The 20144-nt window shown below is 39.7% G+C and overlaps 1 protein-coding gene across 7 annotated transcripts in view; it reads left to right on the top strand.

Annotated features, from left to right (window-relative positions):
- Positions 1-20144, top strand: part of PCNX2 (pecanex 2) — a 326649-nt gene that overhangs the window by 228122 nt on the left and 78383 nt on the right. For all 7 annotated transcript variants that reach the window (XM_045297999.1, XM_045297998.1, XM_045297997.1 and 4 more), the window contains one exon: positions 5742-5871. In XM_045297999.1, the coding sequence (XP_045153934.1) occupies positions 5742-5871 (130 nt within the window). The remainder of the gene's footprint in view (positions 1-5741; positions 5872-20144) is intronic.

Below are 20144 nucleotides of genomic sequence, written 5' to 3'. Positions count from 1 at the left end.
TAATAGCACAAACTTCCATTTAACTAAACTAAATCATTTAAAACAGTGAGATGAAAATTGGGGTGACTTGTATTTCTGACGTGTGTCTACGTTTTCCTACCTAGAATTTAAAGACTTGCTTGTTAGATGAAAATTATTAATTTAATGTAAATTTTTGTTTGAGGTGTTGCATTAAAATTTTAAAACTTAAAGTTCAGGTTTCTGATTTTATCGTAACTCGATCTTGTACATATCTGCAGCATTCATTATTGATATTAGTGCCTTGTCAACTGCGTTCAGTAATGCTAATTACTCCTTGTAGCTCTACAGCTGAATTAAGGCATCTGGGAGTCATAACTTTCAACAACCTGATCTCTATGCATGCTTTGGGTTTACATACAAGCACATCGCACTTGGCTCTTAATATTTGCATAAGAATAATCATCAATCTCAGATTGCATATACAGTGGGTGAGATGTAAGTATCATTATGTTAAACCTAATCCCTTAAAAAATTGAACACATCTGAGACGTAGATTTTACTGAGTATTTGGTTATTCTATTTTAGAATAGTCAACCCGTATGCTTTGTTCTTAAAAATGTCCCTGCTAGCAACATTCACTTTCTCCCTTCTACTAAGATATAAAGATTTATAATTTACCCTCATGGAACCTGATTAGCTACAGCTAAGAAGGCCATTAACCCATCTTGGCATTAACTACACACCTCTTATTCTTGATGGGTAGATATTTGCTTTTAGGGGTTCAACGTCATGTTTCCCAGAGTATAATGAGATAAATGATTGAGTAAGCTGGATTTATAGATCACCAAGACAAAGTTATCAGTTTCTTAAATGTCAGACCTGGCTCTTGACTAATTTTTAAATGTTAATTATTGTATTACTCTATCAAGGAACTATGGGCCCCATTCTGGCATTGAGAAGGGATTAATTTGCTCTGTTTTGTAATTGAATTAGCTTTCAGGTCAGCAGGGTACTGCTTAGTAAATTGCTTTTTCCAGTATGAGCATGTTTTCTCCCTCAGTAGCCTCTGCTACTTTCTGAGTCTGTTACCTCTGGGGAAAGGCAGGAACACTAACCCATTTAATTTTTGTAGAGTCCATGCAAGACCATCATCTTCTAAATAATTACAAACACTTAATCAGATTATCTTTGTTAGTTGTGTACACAAATAAGATTATTTTCCACTTGGTAGATGTTGGTATTTTTTCATTTATAGTCAATGGCATTGGGAGCCATATCTGACTAGCTTCCCTATTGCCATGAGGCAGGGGTCAGATATGCCTCCTCCCTCCATCCTTCTTTTCCTATTGTAACATCAACCATTCCTCATCCACCACTCTATCTATGTTGGGTTGTATAATTCATTGCAATGGCCACACAGAACTCCCAAAGATGTTTGGGTATGAATAAGCCAAAACTAAATCAAACCCAATGCCATTGGGTCAATTTCAACTATATAGAAATCCCTTGCACAGGTAGGAAGATGATCTCATTATGAAGCCCTCAGGTTTCTAAAATATTGTCATTGACATGGCTTAAAGTCATATGATAAGGAAATGATGAAGGGTGCCCAAGCTCATTGTCACGTAGTCAATTTTGACTCAGAGTGACAGGGTCAGTTTCTGGTGCTGTAAAAATTTATGGGAGCAGAAAGCCTCATCTATCTCAGAGGAGGTGGTGGGATTGTGACTAGCAGCTCAATATGTAACTCTAATACACCACCAGGGCTTCATTGAGTCAGGGTAGGGGGTTTCTGTAAAACATATAAAACATACTCATTGCCAGTAAGTCAATTCCTGACTCTTACTGAGTATATGGGGTTTCCTAGGCTATAGATCTTACAGCCATCACTTGTCTGTCTGTTTGTCATACTGTGGTGGATTGTGTGTTCCTTTGATGCTAGAAGCTATGCCACCAGTATTTCAAATGGCAGCAGCGTCACCCAAAGTGAACAGGTTTGGACTGATCTTCCAAACTCAGAACAGAGCACAAAGAAGGAATTGGCTGTCCACTTCAGAGCAATTAGCCACTGAAGACCTTGTGAATTGTATCAAAATATTGTCAGATACTGAAGGCCTAATTAATAGAAGTATAACATTGTCAGAATTTAAGCCCTTAAGATCAGAAGGCACTCAAAATATGACTGAGGAAGAGCAGCCTTCTCAGATCATGATGTGGATGGGGTAAAACTTTTAGGAGTAAAGTCTTTGGGGGGACCTTCATTTGCTGATTGGGCTGGACTGAGAATGAGAACAACTGCAAAAAAACCAAACAAACCATACTCATAACATGGAATGCATGAAATATGAACCTAGGAAAACTGAAAGTCATCAAAAATGAAATGGAAGATTAATATGCTAGCTAAAATGAACTGGTGTTGGCCATTTTGAATCAGAAAATCATATGGTTTACTATGCCAGGCATGACACAATCAAGTGGAATGGAGTCACATTCACTGTTAACAAGAACACTTCAAAATTGAGCTAGAAGTATACTGCTGTTTGTGCTAGGATTAGATCTATCCATCTGCAAGAAAATTCAACCAATACCACTATTATTCCATTTGATGCACCAACCACTAAATCTAGTGATGGAAAAATGGAAGAATCCTACCAATTTCTTGAGTCTGCCATTGATCAAATGTGCAATCATGATGCATTGATAATGATTGGTGATTGGAATGCGAAAGTTGGAAACAAAGAGGAAGGAACAGTAGTTGGAAAATATGGTCTTGGTGATAGAAACAAAGCTGGAGCTGTATGATAGAATTTTATAAGACCAATGACTTGTTCATAGCAGCTATTTTCAACAATGCAAACAGTGATTATACACGTTGTCTTCTCCAGGTGGAATACACAGAAATAAAATTGACCACATCAGTGCGAAGAGAAGAGGGAGAAGCTCAATATAAGCAGCTAAAATAAGATGAGAGGCTGACTATAGAACAGGCTATCAATTGCTCATATGTAAGTTCAGGTTGAAGCTGAAGAAAATTAAAACAAATCCATAGAAACCAAAAGATGACCTCGAGTCTAACTCACCTGACTTTTGAGAACATCTCAAGACTAGATTTGGTGCATTGAACACTAATAACAGATGACGCGGTGAGTTGTAGGGAACAACAAGAACATCATTCATGAAGAAGCTGAGAGGGCACTAAAAAGACGGAAAATAAAGAAAAGACAGCATGGCTGTCAGAAGAAACTCTAAAACTTGATCATACAGTAGCTAAGACAAATAGAAGAAATGATTACATCACACAGCTGAACAGAAAATTTCAAAGGGTAGCTTGAGAAGAACAATATAAATGTTATAATGAAATGTACAAAGACCTAGAGTTAGAAAACCCAAAAGAAGAACATGTTCAGCATACCTTAAACTGAAATAACTCAAGAAAAAAATCAAGGCTTGAATTGAAATATTGAAAGAGTCTATGGGTGCAATATTGAATGACACAACATGAGAAGGTGGAAAGAATACACAGAGCCACTGTAGCAAAAATAACTAGTTGACATGTCACCATTTCAGGAGGTAGCATATGATCAATAACCAATGACATGGAAGAAAAGTACCATGAACTACCACCAAAAGAACAAACAACTATGTCTCGGAAGAAGTAGAGCTAGAATGCTTCTTAGAGGCAAGGATGGCAAAACTTCTGTTCAAATGTTTATCAGGAAAGATTAATCCCTGGAAGAGGACATCGCGCTCAGTAAAGTAGGGTGTCAGTGGGGGGAAAAAAGAAGTTCCTCCAGAAGATTGATTGACTCAGTGGCTGCAACAATGGGTTCAAGCTTAAGAACAATGGTGAGGGTGGCCCAGGACTGGGCGCCAATTTGTTCTGTTGTATATAGAGTTGTTATGAGTAGGGACAGGTCTTATGGTCATGGACAGCCTCACCTTTTGCTGAATATTGGTTGATGAGGTTGACCTTGAGGTTAGCAGGCCAATGCCTATGCACCAGGGCCACTAAGACCCTAGATAGGAAACCCTTGTGGTGCTATGGTTAAATGTTGGGCTGCTAATCAGGGCTTGGCAGTTCAAACCCGTCACAGTTTACAGGAGGAAGACGTGCCTGTCTACCCCTGTAAAGATGAATCGTATAGAAAACTCTTGGGGCAATTCTCATTGGTCCTATACATTGGTTACTGTTGGATGGGTGTGAATAGTAAGTAAAAATATGACAGCTACTTGTGAAACAGAAGAGAAATCTACATAAATGTGAGAAAAAGTTTTTGTGGACAGTACAAGGCTTAAGGATTTTTCTATATTTTACATGTAATTTGAACTGTTAAGGAACTCTTACTCATCCCTCCCGAAAGAACCCAGAGGGCACAGTGGGTTAAGTATTATGCTTCTAACCACAATGCTGAGGTTCAGATCCTCTAGCCATATGTAGGGGGAACATTTACGTTCTTGGAAACCTTAAGGAGCACTTCTATTCTTTCTTTGGGGTCACTATAAATTGGAATAAACTCTACCATAATGTTTTGTTTTGATTTACCCCTTCGCATTCCCCTATGATGTAACTTTAAGCCATGCCAGGGAAAAGTAGTAGGAAATCTGAGTGCTTAATAATGAGATAATGTTCCTTTCTGTACTTGGATTTTTCATTTCCTGGCTGAACTTTTTGAATATGGGCTAAAGAAAGAACACCTCCATTGTTCCAGCATTGAGAAAGATGCACCTTATATATTCATTCTTTGCTATGAATCAGAAATCGACCACCCTTCTAGATGGAATAATCAACTTTATAGTACATTGGAACAGATTTGTAGGAGAATAATTCATGTCTTCACCTTGTAAGATGTGGAGAGTGTGCACATCTACCGACTGAGTAGTCTTGTCGCCCCGTAGATCTCGGCCACCCCCAGGGATTCTTGCTCTCAGTTCCTTCATGTTCTTCCAACCACAAGTCCCACGATACCCCATGACACAATGGAATAGGTATGATGGGCAGCTGAGCAAGTTCTCCAATGATGCAGAGAGTGGCTAGGAAAAAACCCATCGGGTACCTCCCTCATTTCCAGAAAGCCACGGGGCTAAGCCAAAACAGTATTGGTACACTGTTTTCCATTTTGAGAAGTTATGCTTCTGGTCAGCCAGGGTGCATGAGACTGAGGAAAGATAGTCATTAGAAGCTCATATAAACTGTGAGCAACCCGGCCAATAAAAAATGCAATGCGTTCATCAGTATTAATTCTTAGCTTATAACCTAGGAGTGACTTAACTTGAGTCATTGGTATTTAATGTATGATAAATAATATATGATTTGGAACAGTAGAAAGATACTCTTTATGAAGCAGAGCTGATAACTTCTAGAGTAATGCTATTTATTTATTTTAAGAACTGTAATGTAATTTTAATTATTGATGAAATGTAATTATGAAATAGTTATGTAATTATTTACTTATAAATATACCACAGTGAGTTTTGTTCAGTTGATGGTATCTTAGTATAAGGAAACTTTTCTTTTCAATCCTTACATATTTATTCTTTGCCATGAATCAAAAATCGACCACTGGGATTTTTATGAGTATCATTTCATTTACATGATGGTGTGATGAGACTTATCAGGATGCTACTGACAGTTTAATATTTCTAAACATGTAGAACTATTAAAGAAATAGTCTTTCCTTCCTGTGTGAAGAAATGTTCAAAATGAAGGTAGTCAAAATCTAAAATAGTATTTTAAAATATAACAATGAAAAAATGTCATTGCCTTAACTCAAAATCCTCAGATTCTGCAATGCTTTTCTTTCAAATGATTGCCACCTCAATCTTTTCTACTCCATTGAGCCCATTTCTTGGGAGTGTCATTTTCATCACATCATATGTCAGGCCAGTCAAATTCTGGGAGAAAAACTACAAGTAAGCTCTTAACTCCATTCTACCTTCCTTCCGTCTCAGGTGTGCTTTCCCTGCTTTCCCTTCCTCAGCTCTGAGGTTCTGGTGTCACTGCAGCCAGCTGTGGAAAGCCTGCCGGCCCTCATGACGATGCTTGTGCCTATTGCCTTACTCAGTGCTGGGGCCCGAGGTCTCCGGTCCAAACAGGATGGTTTATAAAGGAACAATCAGACGTGAGGCTTCCATGTGTGCCAGTGTTGAACTGTGCTCCATACTGCTTTCAATGGATGTGACCTTTCTGAAGCAGCTAGCCAGACCATTCTTTAGTGGACTCACCCTCTAGCTTGCTAGTTAGCAGCTGAGCATAGTAATCACGTTCAGGACCCAGAGTATTATTTTTGACTCAATGGCAATGGGAGCTGTGCTGTCGAAGGCCAGTTCCCAGCTTTATAGATGCTATCAAGTACTTACCAGGCTTAAGCTTCGCGGGAAGTTCACAGCCAGAAGTGTCCTGAGTAAAACTACCCATGACAGAATGCCCCACTGGCGACCAATGGGGGGGGCGGGTACAAAGGGATAGGGACGCCTCCTACTCTTTTCAAATTTGTCATCTGTTAAGGGAGGTGATTTGGGGGGGGGGTGTCAAAGCAATCTTGCAATATACACAAAAACAATAGTACTCCTTTATGTTTGTCTAAAAATGTATATTTATAAAGCCAGAGAGTAAAAGAAAATTGTCAGCACCAGTTTGTCTTTCAGCTTTTTTTGGGAGAATACAATTTCAGAGACAGTTTTGGAACAATTAAGAGCCATGCCTCTCAAAAACAAACACACACATGCACACACACATGCACAAACAAACAAAAAAACATCTTTCCCCCATGACATAGCTGGTGGGGTCCAACCACCAACTTTTAATTTCACAGTTGAGGTCTTAGCCAATGTGTACACACACACACACACACACACAGCCAGAGCTCATTAACTCTAGAAGGTACAGAAGTTTGTAAATAAAAGGAGTGACACTCAAGATCTGAAGTGCACACTGGGGTTTGTGGACATACACTAAGGTATTCCACTTTTTACTAGGTCGCTTGTTACTAGGAGTCACTTTGGAGAAACAGTTTAGTATCTTGTTTAGTACCCAGTTTGCAGCAGGTCTGGTACCTCTGATAAGCCATCAGAATACAGAATCCCATTGTCTGAAGGATCAGTGGGCAGAAATGCAGGAAACTGAAGTCGTGGTAGTTACCAGAAAAGGAAATGTAAGAAATCCCATCAGGGTCTCTGGATCCCTGCAAATATTCTGGAAAGTTTAGTCAATCTATTTTAAGCTGTTGGTTTTTTGTTTTTGTTTTATTTCCAGAAGACAGTGGGTGGTGCAAATAAAGCGTCAACTACTAGCAGAAAGGTTGATGGTTCAAATTCACTGAGAGGTGCGTCCGAAGTCAGCCCTGGTGATCTGCAGCTGAAAGGTCACAGACTTGGAACACTTTTTTTACTCTGTACACAGGGGCTCACCATCAGTTAGACTAAGCTCCATAACAACTAACAACAACAGTTTTCTAGTTGTCTTGAAAGTTTACCTGGAGTCTTTCTTATTACTTTCTTATCAATCTGTTTCAAAGGAGTAACCAGGTGATATAGTTAGAGTTTATTGTGCCAACCTGGCCGATAAACACATGTGGGATTAATTAAAGGGCGCTGAGCTAAATGGCTCAGTGAGGCTTGCCTTTCTAGTTCTCGGGTCTCTTGCTTTGTGATGGTCAGACCAGGGTGCAGCTGCCTTAGCCAGTTCCCTGCTTCAGCTGGCAAAGGTCACCTCCTACAAGACATTCCCAAGGAGAAGCAGCATGGACCTACCGTGATGCAGCCCTGGGTGCTGGAGCAGCCGTGTGGAGACCCCTGCCAGTGCTGAGATGCGTACAGGTTCACTGATTTGGCTTTCCTCCTGTAGTCGGCATCATTGTGTGTGTTTTGTGAGATAGAGGAGGACTTTGTGGGTTGGTGTCAGTCATAGGGGTTAATGTTGGACTTGTGGGCTTGGGCACCACTGGGTTGGGATGTTTTCTTGATGTGCGCTCAACCTTTATATAAAACTCTCTCTTATACATGTGAGTTTCTGTGGACTTGTTTCTCTAAAGTACCCAGACTAACACACCAGGTTAGCTGAACTGATGGCATTTACTTTTTTTTACTAGTTGTCTAATCTTTTTAAAGACCTAGTAACAAGATACTGTCCTCAGAATATCTCACAAGCACATCTCACCCAATATGCTGCCAGAAGCCATTGGCAATCAAAGTAGCAAACTATGCCACTGTTTATCTGAAGTCCCCCACTCCCACCCCATCTCCACCCCCTGGCCTTCTCTTCCTTCCCCAGCTCTGCTTCTGCAGCTTTCAGCCCCATCATTTTTATTTTGGGTATTTTAATTTTACAGATGTCTTTAGTGTTTTCAGGTCTCTAGTGAACCCTGGTAGCGTGGTGGTTACATGTTGAGCTGCTCATCTGAAGAGCAACCTTTTGAAACCACCAGCTACTCTTCAGGAGACAGATGAGGCTTTCTACATCAGTAGAGTTTTTCTCTTGGAACTCCACTGAGGCAGTTCTACCAGTCCTATAGGATCACCATGAGTCAGAATAGACTCGATGGTACTGGGTCTGGAGTTTGATTTGAGTGAGCATTGTAACTAAACTATTTTAATACTCTCTAAAGCAAAAACCAAACCCTGCTATCAAGTTGTTTCTGACTCAGAGTGACCCTTTACGACAGGGTAGAGTAGCCCCTGTGGGTTTCGAAAACTGTAACTCTTAATGGGAGTAAAAGAAAAATCTCTTCTTTCTCCTGTGCAGTGGATGGTGGTTTCAAACAGCAGAACTTGCAGTTAGCAGCCCAACATGTAACCACTACGCCACTAGTGCTCCATATTTTAATTCTCAGGGGAAATAAAAAATAAATCACCACCTCTTGTATAACCACGGTGAGTTTGTTTTTTCTCCGATTGGCCTGTCTTGGAATCTCTAGGTTCTCTGTTACCTAACACTAAGCCTCATGGGGGTAGACCACAAACGTGTTCTCCTCACCTACCCTCTTCCTATAGCTTCTTCACAGGCCCAGCTTAATTAGCTCACCTAACTAGTTCTCAGAGGATCTCTCTCTCTCATTAGGAAGGTTCTCAACCTTCCTAATGCCGCTACCCTTTAAGATGGTTCCTCATGTTGTGATGACCCCCCAACCATAACATTATTTTTGTTACTTTATAACTGTAATTTTGCTACTGTTATGAATCGGGCAACCCCTGTGAAAGTTTGTGTGACCCCTTTGGGTCACACATCTCAACCCACAGGTTGAGAACCGCTATAGAGGGAGTCTTAAAAGCTTTCTGAGTGGTCTTTTAGTATGTGTTAGTTTTTACCTAGTCACAACATGGTGACCTTGCAGTTTCAGAAACAGTTCTCTAGAGAGAAAGTTGGGAATTGCATTGCTTTCTCTGATCTAGCCTCAGAAATTTTACAGCATCAATTTTGCCTCATTCTCTTGATTGAAAGCAAGTCACAGAGCTATCCAAATTCACAGGGAGAGAAATTAGACCCTACCTCTTGATGGGAATTTAAGGTTCAAAAAGGGCATGTAAATTGGGAAATATGACATCTGTGGAAAAGAACCTTTCTACTATGGCTGTAAGTAAATGCTACTCAGAATTGGCATAGACTATTAGCATCTTTAGTTCTGTACTCATTTATTCTTCAGCTTAGCATACTAATGAAGCCCTGCATTTAGTAGGTGTTCTCTATTTTATAAATGAATTAAATTCAACAATATTATTTCAGAATAAAATAAATACAATCTGGATTTGCTTTTACTACTATTAGATCGTTCTCTATTGGACTGATGTGTGCTTGGCTAATAAAGTCTTTTAAATCTGTCTTGATGAACTCAGCCTAGTAAATGTCTTCTTCTAAATTATGGACAACAATTGCAAAGGCACTATATGTAAGAGGATTTTAGAAAGCTTTAGAAACACATTCTGCTGTTATAATTTATTATTCTTTTCAATGTATGTAAGCCATCACCATATAACCAAACCTGGTCATTAACATAAGCAGACGTTTAGGCTACAAAGTGTTTGATTCATGCCACCAGTTATTTCAGCCAATGCATTGGTCCTAAAGGAGCTATCGTCAGCTCTTTCCCCCCCCCCCCAGCTCCTTAATAGAATATAAGCTCTCATTGGTAACTATTTGGTTTGCACATATAAGAAAATATGTAAAATAGAAAGTATTCCCAGAATAGGAAAATACACATAACAGCTAAAGAGAAATATAGGTTTCATGGTTGTACGTATCTACACAACCACCAGCAGTGGAGGAGAGTTCCTATCTTGCCACATCCCTTCCAACATTTATTGCTTTCTGATGTTCTGATTTGGGCTATCCTGAAGAGTGTTAGGTGGTATCTCATGGTTGTTTGAATTTGCATTTCTCTGATGGCTAATGATTGGGAGCACTTTCTCATATGTTTATTGGCCATTCGGGTCTCCTCGCTAGTGAAACTTCTGTTCAGGTCTTTGTCCACTTCCTTGGGGGGTTAACTGCTTTCTTCTTTTTTCAGGCTAGGATGGTTTTGTATATTTTAGTAATACGTCCTTGTCTGTTGTGTCATTGCTAAAAATCCTCTCCCAGTCTGTGGGTTCTCTTGATACTCTCTTGATGAAGTCTTTTGATGCACACAGGTGTCTTATCTTTCGTATATCCCACTTGTAGATTTCAGCTTCACCTGTGTGTGTACCCTTCTCTACTGCAGTTAGCTTATGTATTCCTTGTGCCAAGGTTCTTAGGTTTATCCCTATTCCTTTGTTGGTGGTCCTGATAGTTTGGGGGTTTACTTCAAGGTCTGTGATCTACCTTGAGTTTATTCTTGTGCTTGGGGTGAGGTAAGCCTCTTGTTTCATTTTTCTACATGTGGATATCCATTGTTTCCAGCACCACTTATTAAAGAGGGTATCCATCTCCCATTTGATGCTTTTGGGGCCCTTGTTGAAGATCAGTCATCTATATGCTGATCGTTTTATTTCTGTTCTTTTCCATTGGTCTGAGTATCTGTCATTATTCCAGTACCATGCTGTTTGGACCACTGTGGCTGTGTAATAGGCATTAAAGTCAGGTAAAGTGAGCCCTCCAACTTTGTCCTTTTTGAGGAGTTCTCTGCTAATTCTGGGCTTCTTCCCTCTCCATATGAAATTGATGGCTAGTTTTTCCAATTCTTTGAAGAAGATTGTTGGTATTTGATTTGGGATAGTGTTAACTTTGTATAGTACCTGGGTAAGCTGACATCTTTACTATATTGAGTCTTCTGATCCATGATCCTGGAATATTCTTCCATTTGTGGAGGTCGCTTGTGGTTTCCTGTGGTAGGGTCCTGTAATTTTCCTTATATACATCTTTTGTATATATCCCTAGATATTTCACTTTGTTCTTGGCTGCTGTGAAGGGTACTGCCTTCTTGATCTCTTCCATGGTCTTGTCTGATGTTTATAACAAACCAATAGATTTTTTGGTATCCTTTCACTCTTCTCTACTCCTCTATCACTGCCAGTGCTCCTGTTGTGGAGCTTTTGGGATTTTCAATGAATAGAATCATGTCATCTGAAAATAGCGATAGTTTCACCTCCTTCTCTCCTGGCTAGATATCTTCAATGTCCTTCTGCTACCTTATGTTGTTAGCTAGGACCTCCAATACAATGTTGAAGAGAAGTCCGGAAAAACTTCCTAATTTCCTCTCTACTCTGGGCCAGTACCCATTCATGTCACAAAAGATCGTTATTAATCCTCCAATTGTTTGTACTTGTTTCTCTAGTGTCCTTCTGTGGATATCCAGCTTTATGGCATGGTGGTCTTAGAGGGATGTCTGAGTAATCGCTATGTGTTTGAATTTATTCAGGCTTGACTTGTGTTCCAGCATGTGGTCAGTTTTTTAAAATGAGCCATGTGCACTTGAAAAGAATGTGAATTTTTTGCATTTGGATGGAAAGGTCTATAAACGTCTATCATGTTCTGTTGCCTAATTGTAGTGTTTAGCTCTGTAGCCTCCTTGCTAAATTTCTTTTTCCAGTGATCTCTCTCTGATAGTGTTTCAAAGTCACCGGCTATGATTGTTGAATCAGTGATTTCTTTTTTCATCTTTTGAATAGTTTGTTTGATGAATGAAACCCCTGTTTTTTTTTAAGTTGCCTTTGCCTGGTATATTTCCTGCCAGCCTTTTCTTCTTAATCGATTTTTGTGTGTGAGATTAAGCTATGTCTCTTGCAGGAAACAGATTGATGGGTTATGTTTTCTGAGCCAGTCTGCTAACCTTTGTTTTTTAATAGGTGAGTTCAGCTGTTGACATTCAGAGTTATTACATGATGTGTGGATTCATTCCTTTCATCTTGTAGCTTTTGTGTTGGGTGTTTTCCTATTTCCCTTCATATAAGTGTGCTTTTTTATGTTGGGGGCTTCACTCTTGACTTCTTTTTCCTCTGAGTTAATGTTATCTTGGTAGTTGTTTTCAGTGCCTTGATTTATGGGAGGAGTTGTGCTTTATGGTGTTCTCCTACTTGTGCTTCATGGATGTTTGGCTTCTGATCTCATTGAGTTGGCAAGGATTTTCCACAGGGTTGGGTGTCTTATGGCATATTCTTTGAATTTTTCCTGGTCCAGGAAGACTTACCTCACCACCTGTCATAATAGATAGTTTGGAAAGGTAGAGGATTCTCAGCTTGGTGGTTTTTTTTTTCTTTCAGCTTTTGGAAGATGTTACTCCACGCTCTCCTCCTTTTTGTAGTATCTGCTGATAGGTCTGAGCATGTTCTTACCTGATCACCATTGTATGTATCTATTTTACTCTTGCTGTTCTTAAAATTTTCTTTTTCTTCGAAGTTGGATAATTTAGCTCTTACATGTCTTGGTGAGTTCTTCCTGAGGTTTAGTCTAATTTGTGTCCTCTCTGCTTCCTATATGAATGTCTGATTCTCATTCATTAGTGTGAAGAAGTTTGCTTCCTGAAGTTCCCTCACTAAGTTAGCTGTTGACTTCTTCATGGTGTCTTGTTCTGGTAGACCAATTACTGTATAAACTTGTGTATAAGCTGAGTTTTCTCAGCACATTTTTAATGTTTTTGTGGTAAAATTAGGGGCCTCAAGTGATATTCAGATCAGCTTATACTCGAGTATATACGGTATTTGAATATTGATTCTATTCATAGTATCTGTCATTGATCTCAGGTTTTCTTCTGCCTCTTTAATGATCTTGTTTGACTGTCTTTCCCATTGGCTGAAGTCTGCCTATTTGTCCTGGAGATCGCTGGTATGAATTCTGCCTCTTCTAGTCCATTGGTGATGTCTGTAATCTTGTGTTTTGCTTCTATTACTCATCCATTAGTTCTTATAGTTTCCTTTGGTGTGTGGATTTTATCCCCTCTATCAAGGACTTCATCTCCTCTATCATTATATCCTTATTCTGTCTTGCTTCACTCTTGCCCTGTACTACTCTAAGCAGAATTCTGAGATGTCCTTTTGTGGCAGATCGGCGTCTGATTCTTCTGAGCATTGTTAGGTTTAGGACTTTCTTCGCTGTTGCATTTTATCTTTCTTGTTGAGGGTGTTGAGCTATGTTGCTGTCTGCATGTCATTTTGAAAGAACTGGGCGCCATGTTCCTCAAAGACTGATGGTCCCTGAGCTCTTTCTCTTTGTAACTGGTAAGAGTGTTTTCAAGGACTACCTGTGGCCTACTATGATGGTGGGTTGGACTGCTATGTAGGCGGTGTGCAGCAGCAGTGGGGTCCTCAAAAGGTTGGGCTGAGGCAGATAACTGTAGGTATGTCACTGGGCCGGGTTGTGGAGGGCCTGCAGCATGGGCAAGGGCCTGGTATGGACTGTCTGGTCACAATTTGCAGTCTTTTCAAGATTCTCTGTGGAGCCCAAATCTGGTAGAGCCAGTTTTTGGCTTGGACTGTGGCTATCAGAACATGTTGTTTTTTCCTGTTTTGTTATATTAAAATTCTAGGCTGTGCTCTGGGGATTAAAGTTCTGGCTGTCTTGTTATGTTAATGGTATGCTAATGGACAGAGTTCTGGCTGTTTATGGTATAAAGTTGCACAAAGGAATACAGCCTGGAATTGAAAACATTAAAAAAAATTTTTTTTTTCCTTTTTATAATGGGCTTGTGGGGTGCCCTGGTATTGCAGTTGTGCTGTGCTGCCCCCCAGGGAAGGGAGACCTGATTAGCAGAGTGGGTTTGGGGTCAAATGGATGTGAATTCTCCCCCAGCTGCGCTCCTGTGTCACTAGCAGCTCTATCCTGCCCAGCCATGCAGGTTTGCTCTGGGATTCTGTTCTGTCACATGTAAATTTTCTAATGCCTCTTCAATTGCCGCAAATTAGAATCTAATTATCTGCCCACACTGGAAGGCATGGAGCTGGGGAGAGGGGAAAAGGGAATGGATGATGTAGCTACTCTGTTCCTGGCTGGGGGGAGGAGCTGAAAAGCCTTAGACCACAGGAACAGGGCAGATAGGAGAGAAGGGAACTTCGGTGTGAGGTCTTGTGTCTAGTTCTTGGAGGTTTTCGGAGAGCCTGGGATTATGACCACTTTTAGACAGAAGCCTCAGAAAATTACTGATTGGTGTGGGTCTGGGATCATGGGTGGAAAAAGTGGTGGTGGACTCTATCCCTCTGGATCTGGCGAGATGTTAGCAGAGCCTGCAGGCAGATGCAGTGAACTTAGAGCATTTCAATGAGTTCTTAAATCACTTTGTGGGTGCAAATTGCAGGGGGAGGTCTGAACCAGACCCTAGTATACTGAATCTATTTTTAGCACCCAGCCTCCCAATGTTGGCCTCTTTCCCTCTTTATTTTATGATCTTACAACAGGATCACCAGGTGATTGATTTTACCTGTATGCCATCTTGACTCCCCAGCCTCCAGGTTGGTTTATAAATGTTAAATCATTCTGGATATTCTCCTTGTCAGAAAATGTGTATTAAGCAACTATGTGAGTGTATTGCATTGGACTTTAGTCATGGAGAATAATTCTGTGTGACTGTTGTGCAAAAGCATAAACCCTACATGCAGTTTTCTTGGTTCCACCTTGGTTAATGAGAAGATAATCTACTGTCCTGAATCTTTATCTCTTCCTAAAGTGGTGATTATACATCAGAAACATGAGTTTTGTGGTCAGGTTGATTAAACAATTCATATACTTAGTTGGGTGTTTGACTTTAGGAAATTACTTAACTTGTGAGCATCAGTTAACTCATCTGTAAAATGGTATACCTATCTCCACGTGCTCTCAGAAGCCATATATATAGTTTCCTGTGGTAAATATGGATGTGCAGAATGCTGGTCCCTTTTCTCAACCCAATTTTGTCCATTTTTCCTATATTTTCATTTATTATCCAACAGTTAGATTAATATGTCTTGACATAATCTACATATTCATATAACTTACCTAAAATCCTTCCTGAAGAAGTAGAACACAATTATATAAATCTGTTAAAAGGCACATACATAAATCATGTAACATTTGTAGTCAGCAAGTTGTGAGATGTCTAGTAAATATCTTTTATCCTGTTGAGTACCATGTTTATTTTGATTCTTCAGTTTGTTACATAGCTGCAGCTCTGATCTTTGAGTATCACAGCCACTTTGGTGGAATAGCAGGATAGTTACGTAGCACTATTTTATGATTTATCATGTAACAAACTACTTTAGCTAGTCTCATGGGATCTCATGAGATCTGTTATTATTCGATCCTATTCTTGAATCTATAACATAGAAGGGAAAATAGCATGGCATTTTAGGAATTCTAGAATCTCCCCTTTCTCCCCCAATTCTACTCATGTTTGAGCAGATCTTTGTACCTCACGAGGCCACTCTTCTGTACTTTGTTATAGCTGATCTGTTCCCTGTAGTATCACCTACTATTTCTAAAGCTACCAGCAGAACGCTGCCTTCTACCCAAGCCATTCTTTACCAGTTTGAAGGCTGTTATTCCTCTCTGTGCCACCCTCCCTTTCCAACTAAAGAGCCCTATTGTTCCTTGTACAAAATGGCCCAAACATGGTGCATCCTAATCACTTTTATCCAAATGTTTATTGAATTGTCCCTAAGCCTCCCCTCCTTATTCCAATTTCCTTACCTACTACCCAACATTTGATCTAATCAATTCAAAGTAATGAACCCATTATTGTGTGTGTGTGAGCAAGATGTTCTGCTCTCATTTATGACCCTTACAATCGAAAACTGTTCAAATATTTTGCAACACACTATTACTAAGCTAGATATTCATCATCCAATATTGATTAGTAAAATATTTTTAAATGAAAATTTAAAATATGCAATTATTTTATCAACTCTGATCTTACTGATTTCAGTTCAATATTCTAGTCCATGGAGGTCAGTTTCAATATGTCATTCATCATTCTCTAGTCCCCCTACTTTGTGTTATATCCAAGTGTGTTTGCCTATTGTCATCTGTCTCCTTATTCCCAATTTGTTAATGACAATGAACAGGACAGATCCAGGGATGTCTGCTTTGGTTAAAGTAGCCAAAAAAAGTTTTCAATTTTATCCTTTACTTTTTCAAAATGAAAAGGATTTCTGTTGGATGTTCTGTATTAGCTGTCATATTTTTTAAGGATGGGGTAAAAGATTTCGGGGCAAAGCATTGAGCTTCTCAAAAGGAAATATTTTTCTCAAGTATATAACAGGAAGTTTATTACAATTTGCAGATTTAATACCAAATGCAGCACTATAACTAACATTTGCCCTCCCTTTAAATTTACAGGTTTCACTTGCAGTCAAGTTACTCCATAATTTATTTGGACATATTTATAAGGTGCCTAAATATACCATGACAATGGATTCAATATTTTGTTTAATGTGCTTTTTTTAGTTACTGCTGAGATAAGTCATGAAGATGCTTTACAAGTTGCCTAAAGGTGCCTCACAAAAATATACTTGGCACATAATGGGCTCAAGATATGATATTATTAGTGATAATAGTAATGGTTATAGGAAAACACAGCATCAGCAGCAGTTGTAACAATCAACATCCTGTGTATTTATTGAATACCTGCTCACTTTCTTTACTATATTTTCTACTTATCACACACACTGTAAGTGAAGTCTCATTCTTTTCTTATTTTATAGATTAGAAAAATGCAGGCAAGTTAAAAACCAAAATAAAATGCTTGCCTACCCTAGCAGATATGCTAAAGTTATTAACTGAGGTCTTATCTTATTCTAAATCCTAAACACTTTCACATATGTCCTAACGCCTCTTGTGCCTTTCACACACATACATATACAATTTTTTTAAGTGAATACAGTTAAAGACATTTGCCTATGACAACCTTGGGAGGGAGGTGTCATTACCAAGAACATTCTATACATAGAAGAGCCTGTAGAGAAGAGGAGGTAGATCAACAGTCCCTGAACCTGAGATCACTCATACCTCTGGGGCTTACTTCAGATATATCTTTTTTAGTCCTTAAATAAATCATTCTGCAGGCTTTTCACACTTGAAGGTGCTACTGAGATTAAATGTGTCACCTATGATGCAAAGTGAACATTAAAAGCAGAAATTGCTCCAAACCTCACTGTGCGGATGCTGGTCCAAACTGCTTAATGTAGCCAAGTTCATTTATAAAAACATTAGGCTGAGTTTTTATACCTGTGATAACTGGACTATAAAAAATGCCAGGTAGCTCAAAAGTATGGAGTCTCTTGGCTGAGGGACCAATTTGCAAGGTCAGAACAACTCATTCAAGGTTTGGAATTTTGTCTTCCAAGGCATCCTGATGTCCTCAAGCCAGGATTCAGGTAGTTCATAGGGTAAAGGGGACATCTTTCACAAGACTTCTGTTGAGTGTTGCAGCCAGATCTGAAAACACTCAACTCAAGAGGCAGGCTAGCACTTTGGATGTACCTGCAGCATTCAGCAGTGAGGAACTTCTCATATTGGGAAACTATGCTCACAGCAGTGTATGTCTGGGTACAGACTTGTGCCACTCTTATAGGCATTTGTCATATGATTAGAGCAAGGATGAAACCTCAATGACCTCCAGAGGCTAAGGTTCTGAATAAAGTTTCAGGCTCAAAGGAAGTCAGAGCCCAGTGACTTATTCCTGATGACACTACTTTCAGTCCTAAACCCAACTAGGTCCAACCACTTTTCAGTTGCAGGAGTTGATAAATTCCATATTATCCTTCAGCCCGTAAAACTCAAAATCATATAATAATAATAATGAAAGTAAGTGATAGCTTTGATTGAAGGAATATTTCCACCAGACGTTCTACTTTGATGAAGTAATATTACTGTCCTCCTATTATCCCTTCAGGGACTAAGTACCACGGATCTCTACCTATTGCTCACTTAGGCTGTTTCTTTTCACTTCCTTACCCCAAACCCTGTGGCGGTGAATTGATTCTGACTCATAGCAACCCTATAGGGTGGAGTAGAATCGCCCCATTGGGTCTCTGAGGTTGTAAACAGAAACTGTGAATGGAAACAGGAACTTTCACCTTTTTCCTTCAGAGCAACAGGTGAATTTGAACTGCTCATCTTGTGGTTAGCAGTCTAACTCCTAACTCCCGCTACCACCAAGGATTACTTTCCTTATCTGCCTCCATTTCCTCTGAAGGGAATCGAAGCCTCACCCTCCTTACTGTTGAGCCTGAGACTCTAAACGCTGACTTCTCTGTCCCAGCTCACGGTTTTCTTGATGGGTAAGGAAGTCTTCAGACATACACTGAGGGATAAGGCTTGACACCTGAGGTGTGGAGATGAGCTACTATGCAAATGCATTCCTGAAGGATGACACTTTTGAAGAACTTTAGCATGTTCTATTTCTCAAATAACACTAGCAAGAGGTTTTTAAAAAAATTCATTGTGCTATGGTGATTAATTTCATTCAGGGGCCTGATCTATTTTGCTGAGTGTTTGAAGTATTTGGAAAGTGCAGATTTCTGAAGGTGACATGTGACTGTAGGAAGATATGAATGTGCCCACTCACCCCTGTCTCCTATCTGACTGGTACAACTGATTCCATACCTAAAGGTCACCTTGAAGTTCTGTGACTGATTCAGGTTGATGGATGTTTCCAGGGAGCCTAACCCTGACACTGTGTGAGGGCAGATCCCTTTTCTGAATCACCACAGAAAGTGAGAGAGGGACAACCCTCAGTTTTGTGGCTTTTAGAGCAGGATTGCCAATGGAACAGATTTATTCTAAAGAAAGAAAGGCAGGCATATTAATATTTTAAATTTTACAGTGGGTGTTTTATATTCATATATCATGTGAACACCGGAACTCATACTCCTTTTCACTGGTGACTTTGGACATAGGTCCTCATAAAGCTTTAAAGGCCCATCCATGTGTGGATGATGTGTTTGGCTTTTTAAAAACTCAATTAAAGGAGTCACTGTGAGGCGTTCGATTCTGGTGAATAGTTCCAGTCTCAGAAACTCACTGGGGCAGTTCTAGCCTGTCCTATGGGGTCACCAGGAGTCAGCACCAACTGAATGACAGTGAGTTTGGTTTGGTGTTTGTATAGCATAAAGGGTTGGTGGTTGGCACTGATACAGAGTTGCCTCAGAGGACACACTTGATGGCCTACTTTCAAAAGGAATGAATGTAGCCTTGAAAACTCAATGAAGCAGTTTTATTCTGCACACTAAGGATTGCCTTGAGTCAGACTTGGTTCAACAGTAACTAACAACACAACAACAAGCTCCATTAATTGGGAGCAATGGTGGTTCAGTTGTAGAAGTCTCACCTTCCAAGATTCAATTCTCAGTCAATGGACTTGCTGTACTGCTATCACCCATCGGTCAGTGGATATTTGCACGTTGTTATGGTGCTGAGCTGTTTTCAGCAGAGCTTACAGACTAACACAGACTAGAAAGAAAAGTCTGATGATCTATTTCAGAAAATCAGCCAATGTAAACTCTAGGAATCAAAGCAATTCAATCCCAGTTGACATGGAGTGGCAGAAAACTGAGTGCCAACTCAATGGCAACTAACAACAAAACTCCATGTAGAGTTGACAATAATAATGAGATGAAGCAAAGCTTTCAGGACCTTCATTTGTTGATGTAACACAACTCAAAATGAGAAGAAAGTGCTACCTTTATTCTTTAGTAATTGGAATGTTGCAAGTATGAAGTAGGGAAGGCATCAAAAGTTGAACTGTGCATAGAAATATATCCTAGGCATTAGTGAACTGAACTATCTGACATCGGCTAATCTGAATCTA

This window comes from Echinops telfairi, unplaced genomic scaffold, assembly GCF_000313985.2.
Source record: "Echinops telfairi isolate 266 unplaced genomic scaffold, ASM31398v2 ScPeMD7_7424;HRSCAF=8462, whole genome shotgun sequence".
NCBI lineage: Eukaryota > Metazoa > Chordata > Mammalia > Afrosoricida > Tenrecidae > Echinops > Echinops telfairi.
The sequence above is the reverse complement of the archived record's forward strand: the minus strand, read 5'-3'. Positions and strand labels throughout refer to the sequence as shown.